General features: G+C 37.6%; 1 protein-coding gene across 2 annotated transcripts in view; it reads left to right on the top strand.

The window, feature by feature from the left end:
• LOC149307304 (unconventional myosin-Va) overlaps positions 1 to 12,791 on the top strand; it is a 100,049-nt gene that overhangs the window by 36,360 nt on the left and 50,898 nt on the right. For both annotated transcript variants that reach the window (XM_089538857.1, XM_089538858.1), the window contains exons 5-10: positions 3,342 to 3,498; positions 7,118 to 7,261; positions 8,481 to 8,562; positions 9,470 to 9,577; positions 10,447 to 10,553; positions 11,129 to 11,394. In XM_089538857.1, the coding sequence (XP_089394983.1) occupies positions 3,342 to 3,498; positions 7,118 to 7,261; positions 8,481 to 8,562; positions 9,470 to 9,577; positions 10,447 to 10,553; positions 11,129 to 11,394 (864 nt within the window). The remainder of the gene's footprint in view (positions 1 to 3,341; positions 3,499 to 7,117; positions 7,262 to 8,480; positions 8,563 to 9,469; positions 9,578 to 10,446; positions 10,554 to 11,128; positions 11,395 to 12,791) is intronic.

Below are 12,791 nucleotides of genomic sequence, written 5' to 3'. Positions count from 1 at the left end.
ATATGGATGATTATTTGTGATGTCCTCTGGTGCGGCAGGGAGTGATACCCTGCCAAATAAAAAATGTATACAATAATGGAAAGTCTCTGTTGGTGTTCTTCAAATTGCCCTTTTGAGGTTTTATTTGAGCTTCTGTTACATCAAGCCAAAATAGATTAGATATGGTGTGAAAAAGACATCATTAAATTCTTGGCAGGTTTGACCCATGAAAATCAGGAACATAATCTGGAGTTACAAGCTTGGATGATACTGCGTCTCCCATTAGTAGCTTTTCCAGAGGAACTAGCATAATATCAGTTTGTATGTCCTTAAATCCATTTCTAGTAGTTTGTTATTTGCTTTGATTTTTAAAACCAGCTTCTCAAAATCATAGTGGCCAATTACAAGACCCATAGAATGGTTATCTTTAAATTTTCGGACAACTGATAACTAATATCCCTCATTTCATTTCTGAAAGGAAAAGTGATGTTTAGGCCTAAAGGCATTAAGCATCATTCTCCCTTTCAGAAATGAGATGAGGAATATTAAGTATCATTTGTCAGAAAATTTAAAGGTTACCATTCTATGGGGCTTGTAATTGGTCACTGTCATTTTGCAGAGGCAAATGGATATTACCGGACTCTTTTTTTCTGCAGTGAATTTATGAAGACAGTAATTAGCAAGATACTGAAAGTCTCTTTAAGAGCTGTTTTAATTGAAATGGAGTAGGAGCCGAAGAGAAATATGGCAAATTACACAGTTTTTGTCTGCTGGTTGGCCATACAAAAATAGTGCTACCAGCAGAAGAGCAAGATGGTAAGAACAGAATAACAAATGCAAATAACAGATTATGATACATTTTAGAGGAGGCTGAAGAAATGTGATAGACCAAAGTTTGTGCTAAGCCACAGAGATGGAAGAATCAGGAAACTGAGATCAATACATTCATTGCTATTCATCAGGATGATGAACTAGAGTTTGTTTGTTTATTTCATTGCTAATGGTTTCTCCTTTCCTCCAAGAAGCTCAAAGTATCATAAATCTCCCTCCTGTTTTGTCTTCATAACAACCCTGTGATGTGGAATAAACTGAGAGGTAGTAATTGGCATGGCGTTACCCAGTGAACCCCTTGGCTTAGTGGGGATATGAACCTTGTTTTTCTGATCTTACTCTGGCATGTCACCCCTTTGCCACAATCAGGGCTCCAATCTCTGCTCTGACCCTGAAATGCTCAGCTTTTGGAACATGGCCATGTCATTTGCTTTCAAAGCACATGATATATCTTCTTTCTCATTTTTAAAATGCTCCATTTTTGAAGAGGCTTTTGAAAATTGAGATTTGAATGTTTTGAAAGAGCTTTATATGACTGTAACTGACAACTATTTTAAAGGAACAACACAGCTGAATTTGTAAAAAGCAGTTACCAATTTTTGCTGTGCTGCCAGTTTTTTATTCTTTAAAGAATAAAACTGTGCTGCCAGTTTTTTTATAAACGTGGTTCCCCACCCCTAAATCCCTGGGCAATGGTTTCTGTGGAAGCTTTACTTACAAATTGGAGACTTAGGCCCAGTACAGACTGGCCGATTTTTTTAGGGCTCCGGAGGGCTGGGCATCCATATGCGCCCAGCCCTTCTAGCAGAGCCCATGCACCATCTTGCCGGTGCCCCCGCACACATGGCACGTGCAACAATGATGTGCAGGAGTTCGTATGCCCAAACATCTCTGGGCAAAAGAAGCGCAACAATGACACACGTGCGTCATTATCGTGCCCCTTCCAGGAAGCTGCTTTTAGCAGCAGCTTTTTGCTCCCGTGGAGGGGAGCGCATTGTTGCAGTGCTGTTTGGTTGATTACAATCTGTGTGATATCTTCTTAAAAGTGATTGGGTAACTGACTGATCAGATTGAGCTAGGTCGCTTACTCTCATTTTACATCATTAAAACTGCTTTCATGAAGCAAAAGGGAGAATGAGTTTGGTGGCATCTTTTAGAACCAACTGTTGTTCTTAAAGTTGTAAGCTTTGGCCTCTGTTTTGTCTGTAGTTTCCTTCTGGCCAAATCTTGAGACTGCTTCAAACATCTGGACAACAATGGCTCATTTATCGTCCCATAAAAAAATACAAAATGGTTTTGAAAGTCATGAAGGTCTCTACTCCTGGACTGGGAGACTACAAAATGCACAATGCGCTCTTGTTCAGTCACAACATTCACTGCAGAATAGACAACCCCAGCTTATTGTGTTTATATAGAGTCTCACTGTGCCAAGTACTTGCCAGATGGTTTTATAAAAGCCTGTATACACGAAATTTAATAGTGTATTCTACATAATCCTAGTTAACAGGGGCAGGGGAGACTAATTGTTTTAATGGTAAAAACAGTGCTAATATTCTTCAGAAAGATGACTCAAGAGCATTTATCACAAATTTTCATTAGCAATATATTAACCTTGCTCAACATTTTAGGAATGTTGTGATGGGAGAACTTCCCTGGCTCCCCTGCTGTCTCATTGCTGTCTGTCTTGGTCCATGGACTCTGTTGCAGAGCCCAGCTTCTTCAGCAGGGCTCAGCTGTATTTCTGGCAGAAACAGTCATCATACCAAAATATGACCTGAACAATATCCCAATAGAATTTACAGAGTTCTTCAGGGGAAGTGTGACCCCATCCAGAACTGGCTGGCATAACTCTATTCCTGGATTAGGGGTCCCTAGTTCTCTGTATAACAGCCAGGTTATTATCTCCAGCACCTGATGAAATCCTGCCCTCAAGAATACTGTCTCCTTCCCCCACATAACTCAGTTTAAATGCTTTCTGAACAGATTTTCCAGATGCTTACCAAAAATGTTCCTGCCCACTGCTGTGAGGTGAAATCCATTCCTTGCCAGAAGTCCATGTTCATGAAACTGCACATCATGGTCCAAGAAGCCAAATAGTTCTTAGTGATACATATGCAGAGCCAGTTGTTCAAATGTTAATACATACAAATTATGATATATAGTTCAAATGTTAGAATACTGAACATTTTTCTTGGCTAGTTCTATGTCTTGGATTGGAACAACATGTGTTTCAGCAGTGCTCATGGGTTCATAAAATGGAGTTTCTTTTTTGCTTGATGTTTGGTGAAATGCTACATTTTATATCAACAGCATATGAATAGAATATATTTGTGTTCCAAGTGCCATATGAAATACCTGTATACCTAAAAGCATTCTGTATGGGTTTTTTTTTTTTTAACCAGAGATGGAAGAGTGAAATTTATCTAAATTTTCAATCTGTTTGCATATATGTTATCTCAGACATAAGAAGCATGCCAAAGACAGGTAGAATCCACACAAATACAAGTGAAACAAATTTGTTTCCATTTCAGAGATGAACGGAACCAGTCAATCATTGTAAGTGGGGAATCAGGAGCTGGAAAAACAGTCTCTGCCAAATATGCGATGAGGTATTTTGCCACTGTAAGTGGGTCTGCCAGTGACGCTAATGTTGAAGAGAAAGTATTGGCTTCCAATCCCATAATGGAGGTAAATCTAGTAACATGGCTATTTTATAGATCTGCTTTGCTGTTTGGGATCTTCGTCCTCCTTGATTCCTAGATCCATGTTGATTCAAATGGTAAAAGATTTCTAAATCTCAGGATAGGTTGTTTTTTGAAGATGCCAGCCACAGATGCAGGTGAAACGTCAGGAATAAACTCTCCTAGAACATGGCCACATAGCCCAAAAAACCCACAAAAAAACTATGGATGCCAGCCATGAAAACCTTTGACATCACACTCAATAGGTTCTTAGAGAAGTGCTAGATGCTGAAGTAGAGAAGGCTTAAATCACTGCTTGGAATTTGCCCCTGAAAAATTGGCTGATAGAGGGCTTTTCTCTTGGCCTTTCAATAAATGCAAAGGAGATGGTAGAGTAAGTTGAGACAGTTAACCCCAGTTTCCAGAGCACTTTGCTTTATCAAACACTACTTTTCTTAAGGGGTTTTAAAATCTCCTTTTTTCTCTTATGCATTTTTATCATTTCCCTTTTAATTGTAACACCTTTAATATTCAATAGTTTGTTTCCTTTATTTATAATTTCAAACTATGTTTCCACTTTAAAAATACTGGAAATGGTGTACGGCATTAAAATATGTGTCATGTATCAAAACTGGAAACCTAAAGGAATGAAATGTCTCATTTTGTTTGCTTATTTGTTTTACTGATTGGTAAGCCACTCTAGGAGCCTTAAAGTTGAGTCTCATTACTGGGAGAAAGACAGTATATAATGAATAAATGTCTTAACCTTGTTGTACATTGCTTGGATGAAGTGTCAGGAGAAATACAGGTGCATACATGATCAAGCGAGGTAAACTGGAATTTGTTCAATGTGGTATAGAGTGGCATAGAAGAGTATTAGTATTTTAAAGTATTTTTACCTCCACCACAACTACCATCACCACCACCACCATCATCTCCACTGTAATCATTTATTCATTTCTATACTGCCTTTCTCCCAGTAATGAGACTCAACTTTAAGGCTCCTAGAGTGGCTTAGCAATCAGTAAAACAAATAAGAAAACTAAATGAGACATTTCATTCCTTTAGGTTTACAATCTTAAAAGACACAATGCAAAAGGAAGAGGAATAAATGGTGGATTTAATAATAACAATACAGTGCGCCCGTGTTATATGCGGGTGTGACTTATATGCTGAAAGCCACACCGGAAGAAGGCTTGGCATGCCCAAGAAAGGGTAATGATGTGTGCGTCTATGGCACGCACACTGCACTGTGGGCACAAGTCCCATTCTTTTGAATGGGGCTCAAACATACGTGGAATTCCCCTTATGTAGGGGGATTCGGAATGGATCCCCCCGCATAAGGGAAGGGCCCACTGTAATAAAATTTATTTCTACCCTGCCTCTCCAACAAGATCGACATAGGCTTGGAACCATTTTTAGTCTCAGTTGGCACTGGCCCATTGAATTAATTGATGAATAGTTAAGTCAACTGTTATGTAAATTCCATTGATTCAGTGGGACTTCTCAAGTTGGGAATGGCTATAGGAACTATAATGTCCAACTGATAAGTGCTATTCTTCATAGATGCTGAATGTTCACCAGATCTAGTTAAGAATTAAATCAATTTTCCTTTACCCCTTTACATTTTTAAAAAATATACTTTTTTCTTATTTTAAGAATTTCTTGAAACACAAACAAAAGTGGAGATGGCACTATTCACCATAATGCAACTTTGGTACAGGTGATTTTGATGTGTTCAGAGATAAGGTAATTTTGCCTGGTTTGCCGTGTTGTGTGGTGTTTCAAAGCAGTATTAGCGAATGCTTATCAGTGCCAAGCGAACAATCAAATGGATATATATTTTTCTCCCTTGTCTTGCCTATGTGTAATTATAAGAACCTTGCCTAGGGCTAGTTGCTGATCTGTGCAGCTGTTGTGATTGAGAACTGTGAGAAGTCAATGAGAGCTATTGTGAGGATGAATTTTATAGGGTTTGCAAAGTATGGCTACAATTAATATATCCTATAATCTCATTGCAGCCCTGTGATGAAGGTTAGGTTGCAAAAAACTTGCCCAAATCTTCCCAGGGCCTTTAGTTTGTATATGAGCAGTCCACTGTATTACTAAATAATAGTCAGTGTGGTACTATTTAATGCTTTAAAAATCTTTTTAAAATATCTGTTTAGCTAACTGGTTATATATTGTGCTTCCTATGATGGTGCAAATTGTGCAAATGCTCCCAACTCCAGGACAAATGGCTGCAGCAAAAGGCTAGAAAGTAGTAATAGTTTGTAGATGTGTGTCATAGGCATGCTCACTCATAATAGACAGCGCAAAGTCTGACTTATTAAATCATAATGTGAATGAAATATGTACATGTTCTTGTTTTGCTCTTTTCTTCCCATAAGCAGGTGAAAAAAAAATCAGAAGTGCATGGCTTTCTCTTGGGTCTGAACCTAGGATTATGGTTAAATTTGTTCAAACAAGTCAGGACTTGTAAGCGTACAACAAAGCCTTGCCTAAAGTTGGCTTATGATCCTGGATTGTCTCGTCACAATTCTAATTGCAAATTCAGTTCTCACACTAAACAATTCTATTCTTCTTTTTCTTTTTTTTTTTGGTTTTATCTGCTTGTGTGTGAAGGATACAGCTTGTTTCTGATGAAGTTTAGTAAAGTAGAATTCCAGACTTACTGAGATATTTGAATGCCTGGCTGTTGTGCTTCCTATGATATGCTCCTCCCAGAATAACAAATGCAGGAATAAGGTCACTGACATAGAGTGTAGTCTTTGTGTATGAATGTAGGCCAGACTGTCCCAAATGTACAGTTATTGTAACCCATGGAAGAAACCCATCTTTGAAACTAGGTTTGAGGAGTAGAGTTGTGTTCTACAAGGTTTGAATATGTTATTTCCCTGTTAAAGCTGCTTTATTTTTGAAAATGCAGAGGTTTGCTTGTGCCTGTAATTGACATGTATTTATAGTTGATATGGTGATACGACTATGATGTTTTTTTAGGACAAGCCATATATGAAAATTACATATGTATCCTGATTAAAGAATATTTAATTTGAATTAATCATAGGAACGAATGAAAGAAAAATAATAGTTCTAGAACAAGAGTCAGTTGACATTTTTAATTAATGCCTGCCTGTGTTGTCATGGAAGGCCAATCTTAGAAAAGGCATTATCTCCTCTGTGTGTAAGAAAAGAGGAATGGCTCTTCATATGCTAGTTCTAAATAGTTGTACTAAAATTATATATATACATTTTCAAAGACAATAGAATGTATTCTTTAATACACATTATACAGGGGTGTGTGTGTGTGTGTGTGTATACGTTCTTCTTAATAGGAGCACAAGCATATGCATGTCTGTTCAGTAGCAAGTCCTGCTAAATTCGATATGAAATATATACAGATCTATAAGACTGCATCCTTGAAGCTATTTTAATAAATTTGTGTAATCCATTAATAGGCAAAATAATATAGCCTAATTGAAAATCCATGCTTACAAGTCAAAGAGATAACATTACTAATTTCTTATCATTAAACTCATCATGCCATTGCAGTAAACTCCTCTGTCAGCTATTGCTGGCATCTTGAAACTATTAAACACTTTCTGTGTTTTTTTTTCCTTCCACAGTCTATTGGGAATGCCAAAACCACACGGAATGACAACAGCAGTCGTTTTGGGAAGTACATTGAAATAGGTTTTGATAAGAGGTATCGAATCACTGGTGCTAACATGAGAACATACCTTCTGGAAAAATCAAGAGTGGTGTTCCAGGTAAAATGAATGTAAATTTATCTTAAACTGTGTACATAGGAGTCATGTTAAAAACGTAGGTCTGATTCATGTGCCTAGGTAATGTAGCATCCATAGGGGAAGGCAGCTGATGGTACCCCTCAAAACATTTTCTAGGGCAAAAAACAGAAGAAACAATCATGTATCATTCAGCATTAAACTGCATTCACAAACACATAGGCTCCAGATTGCAAGAACGAACAGTTGCAATTTGATCAGGCCATAATCTGGACTGTGTCCAGTTCTGGGTGTCATAGTTTAAGAGATCAGAGACATAGCCATTTTAGTCTGGAATATCAGTATACAAAGGGATCTTTGAGACTAACTGAGCGAAAGACTTTGTAGCATAAGCTTTTGTAGACTCAGTCTGAGGATGTACACTGAGGTCCAAAACACACTGGAGAAATAATCCAATCTGGAATTGTTTTAATTGCCCTGTCTTATTCTAGGGAATTCTGAGAAATGCAGTTTTATTTAGCCTTCATTTAGCCTTCTCTGTCAGAGAGCTCTGATGTTACAATAAACTACAGTTCCCAGGATTTCCTCGCGCTGAGCCAGGGCAGATAAAGCAGTCTCAAACCGGCTTATTTCTTCAGTGTGTTTTGGACATAAGTCTTTAAAAGCTTCTGCTCCAATTTCTTTTGCTCACTTAGTCTCAAAGGCACTACACTTTGTATATCGATCTTTTGAGAAAGACATTGACAGGCTAGAGCCTGTAGAGAAAAAGTTGACCAGGATATTTAGGAGATTGGAAAAATTGTCCTATGAGAAGATGTGAAAGATCTGTGTATATTTATCCTGGAAAAAGTAAGATTAAGTGGAGATATAATAGCTGTCTTCAAATTGCTGAGAAGATGTGATGCCGAAGATTGTTAGAAAGTACAAGGAAGCAGATTTTGGCTAAACGTTGGAAGAAACAGATAGAGTTAAGAACTGTGCAACAGACATGGGAGATGGGAGATGGTGTGCTCTCTTTTGCTTTAAGCAGAGACTTGGATGACCAACTGTCAGGGATTAGATGAAAGAAGCTGGTGGTAGCATTTTGATGAATTATTGCAAGTTTGTTCAAAGAGAATCTTTGAAACTTCAGTTTCCATGCACTGCTACAACAGAATCAAGTAGTTTGTGAAAATAATAGGAAATAACATTTAAATAGAAAATTTGTCTTTAATATCTTATCTTTTATTTATTTGTATTAAAGGCAGAAGAAGAGAGAAATTACCATATCTTCTATCAGCTCTGTGCTTCTGCAGCATTACCTGAATTTAAAACATTGCGGTTAGGTACGCATTTATATCTGCTGTATTGTTTTTGCACTTACTGCATTATGTTGCTGGCATGGCATGTACCACAATACTATGGTGTGATTTACAACTTCTAAGAAATTACTCTTTATAAAGCATAGGCCTTTTTAAGGTGTCACACACTTAAACTTTGAATGTATAAAGGTGATCATATCTTATTAGAGCATGCATTGTTAAGCATATTTCATATATCTGAGAACACAGCATGGGTTTTACTGTTATCTTGATTACTCTGTCTACACTGAAGGAAAAACAAATCTGCAGCATTAAATCTTCAATTGAAACATCAACTTGATTCAGCTGAACCTTAATAACCCATATATTATATTTGCTTTTGTAACTTCAGTTCATAAGGCTGAGTTATAAATCGTTATAAATAAATGAAATGTTCTGCTTCTCAGTTTAACTTGAGCACAACTGTTTGCTCTTGCTCAAGCCTGTTAAGCAAGAACATTTTTGTAGGGCACGGTTGGGCAAAATGCAGCCCACAGGTTACATGTGTCCCGTGCAGGGGGGTGGGGTGTTCGAAACTGTTTATTTGGGCAACAAATTTTTAAAAAACACCCCAAAATGGCCCTGAAAACATGAGAAGTTCACCATATTTCTAGTCTCCCTTGTTCCAGTTCTTCTCTCCCTCCAAGGCCAGGGTGGTGGCAGTTAAGATGGTGGGGGTTCCTCCATTTAGGGCTAAATAAATAAATGACCGAAACATTTAAGAGTGGCCTAAAAACAGAACAAAATTCCCTAGAGGACATTTGAGGGTGAAAAATGTTTTGTTTTTGTCAAGAAAGGAGATACAGCTCTTCACGATCCCCCTGCCTTCAACGATTCTAGGGTGTATTTCTTTTAAGTAAGTGACAGTGATTATGTTTCATTGTTTAAATAGGGAATGCAGACTATTTTCACTATACAAAGCTAGGGGGCAGCCCAGTGATTGATGGTATTGATGACGCAAAGGAGATGACAAATACAAGGCGGGCTTGCACATTATTAGGTAAGTCTCAGAAATCTCAACAAATATATGCTTTACTTCAGGATTTGATGCTGATTTGAAGCTAGCAGTTCTGATGCTGCCTGAGTAAGCAGCAGTGCTCTGAGTAAGAGTACTCCTGCCTGGTAAGGGCACTGCTGTTTGTATTCTAATAAATCTGATTGAACTTATATATTTTCTTGAGGTTGGTATGACTTTACCACCTTCGCTAACTTGCTGGTCTCCCTGTTGTGTGAATCACAGAGACCACAAAGAGTTATGTACCTATAACCTAGTTCTTCAAGTGATTATCTATGAACACGCACAACCCTGCCCATTCTCTCCTCTTGGTGTTCTACATCCTTGGTCCTTGAGATGCTGCTGCTGTTGCAGCATCTTTTGGAACTTAGGTAGGTGAGCAGGAACAATGAAGGATAAAGTTGTGGGTGAGCAGAGCTACTGCACAAAAGCTTGTAGAAGGTTTTGAAGATGCACTGCATAGGCCTAGGATAATCCAATTGTGTGAGTTCACAGATGACCACTTGAAGAACTACAGTTACAGGTATACAACATGTCTGTATATACTTCACCCTGGGAAAGTCAGCTGAAAGGCTATACATTGCATAGATCCATACATCTAAACAAAATAAATATTTAATATCTGATGCAAAAGCAGTTTATCCATCTATACAAATCTGCCTTGTTCAATTATTAATGCCTAAGAAGACTTTTTGATAGGATTGCAGGTACTCACTCATTGATAGATAGGTTGAGTGGCACTTTCCCCATAGCAGTAGTTTTTGTCATCCTTGCAGTGAACTTTTTTGGATCATTAATTGTGCATGACTCTTATTTTTATCTTAACAAATGGATTTATTTTTTATTTTTGACAGGGATTGTTGATTCTTGTCAGATGGGAATTTTTCAGATCCTTGCTGCTATTCTTCACCTGGGCAATGTAGTATTTACATCTAAAGATGCTGATAGCTGCATAATACAAGTAAGTTCTAGATAAGCTTAAAGCTGCTGCTGCTGTACAATTTCTGATCTCCTTGATTATTCTTGCCTTTTTGCACTAGAGTTGAACTGCAAAAATGCACACAATTTCCATTTTCCTGCTGCTTTTACCTTCTTCCTCTGACCACATGGTCAAGTAGTTTCTTCCCTCTCTGTTCAAACTAACTGATTTAAATTTACAAACGATATATTTTAAGAGCAATGTTAACACATCTTTACATGAAATTCATGTTCTAGTGGCCAGAAATCACTCGTGTGATGCTTTGGAGACTGTGCAGAAATCTTGTTTTCTAGATGTGAAAATAATGGGTCTCACCTTAAGTACAAAAGCCAGCAATTGATAGAGTCATTCGCTTCCCAGGGCTTTCACAAATATATGGGATTAATTTTAAGAAATAAGAACAGTTATGGTATCAGTCTGTGTTCCACGGAATGTATTTCAAAACTTCTTCAAAGCTGAAATCTAAGATATGATTGAGGACTCTTTGCCTACTTGGGAGCATATATTGTTGATAGTAATTATTATTTTGAATTATAAGGTGTTTATTGTCATTGTAGCCAAAACATGAGCCCCTCAATATTTTCTGCGACCTCATGGGAGTGGAGTATGATCAAATGGCTCACTGGCTCTGCCATAGGAAGCTTGCTACTGCCACGGAGACGTACATCAAACCAATTTCCAAGCTGCAGGCCATAAATGCCAGGGATGCTCTTGCAAAACATATTTACGCTAATCTGTTTAACTGGATTGTAGATCATGTGAACAAAGCTCTGCATTCTCCCATAAAGCAGCATTCTTTCATTGGTGTATTGGACATTTATGGGTGAGTGGTTTCTGTCTGCATATCTTGATCCTTGTTATAATAACATTAATTATAGTGGCAATGTTATTAAACATATCACTATACCCATAGTCTTACTCAGCCAGATGTCTTCATTATATAATGTTGATTAGTGTGTGTGGATAGGTTGTTATGGAGTTATGTTAATGGAGTTCTTTTATCCTCATATCATCTGAAGCACAATGCTTCTCATTGGAATTAGTTCACATGTTCATTTGAGAGTCACTAATTGGTTATAAGAAACTATATGCTTTCCTATTGCCTGGGGCTGTTTTGGTGCCCTGAAAATGTAAGTTGAAAGTGGAAAGTGAAGTTGGAGTTGGGCACTCCTGCAAAGAGTTGGTTTCCTATCAGAGTGAGAGGGAGGACCAGCTCAAATGAGGATGGCCTCCATCCAATGGAGGGAATGAAAGGATCATGATATATACCAGTGCTCCTTTATCCATGGACTAGGAATGGGCATAGTGAGGTGGGGCCTTTCACTCCTCATGCTACAGGGTAATAAAGAGGCAGTGCATAGTCTCCCTCTTTCTTGAACCAGTTTGTGATTTTTTTTGCGCTCCCTTCCGAAATAAGGTAAATGCCTTTCTTCAAGTTGTCCAATATTTATGGGATGGCAAATTGGGGGAAGGCATTTGTCATCAGTTGTAGATTGAAGTAGTCCTCTTCTTACCCTAAAACTGGTATGTGCTAGGAATGAGATCATGACATACAGTGGCATTTCCTAGCCCTGAGATATTCCATTGTAGGAGCAAGATAGTGAAAAGTTAAACTTGTTTTACATAAGAGAAGCGGGTGGGCTGTGATAATTTGCCCTGTTTTATTTTGCTAGCATTATAACTGGCTTTAGTGTTTCTTTTTTTAGCTTGTTAAACTAGCTTACAGTTTACAGTTTAGCTTACAGTTGTAAACTGCTTAGACACTATTAGTTCAGTATGAAGTGGTATATAAATGAAGCTGATTGTTTTGTTTTTGTTTAATATATTTGATATGTTTTAACCTTTTAAAATAATTGTTTACATTATTTTTGAATTGATCATGTTGATTTTATTGTATGCTGCTGTGAGATCTTTATGTACAGGGTGTGATTTAAATATTTAAATAAATAAATTTTGCCCGTAGGCTTTCTGTTCTTCAGTTTTTTCACCCTTTGTCAGTTAAAAATTAACACTATAACAGTTAAAATGGAATAACCTGCACCCCAAATCCCACTAGAGGAGCCCTTAAAAATTTAGGATGGATTTTTTTGTGACAGAAGCTTATATTAGAGTCTTGTCTAGTCTGAAATTGCCTGTTCTCTTGGTTTTATTTCTGGAATAGTATGTCCACTAACTCATTCACACTTTTATTTGCTCTCAATCTATTTACCAAAACTTGTT

The sequence above is a fragment of the Sceloporus occidentalis genome, unplaced genomic scaffold (assembly GCF_023333645.1).
Source record: "Sceloporus occidentalis isolate IW3139 unplaced genomic scaffold, rSceOcc1.0.p SCAF_9, whole genome shotgun sequence".
Lineage (NCBI taxonomy): Eukaryota > Metazoa > Chordata > Lepidosauria > Squamata > Phrynosomatidae > Sceloporus > Sceloporus occidentalis.
Note: the sequence above shows the minus strand (reverse complement) of the source record. Positions and strands in the feature narration are given on the sequence as shown.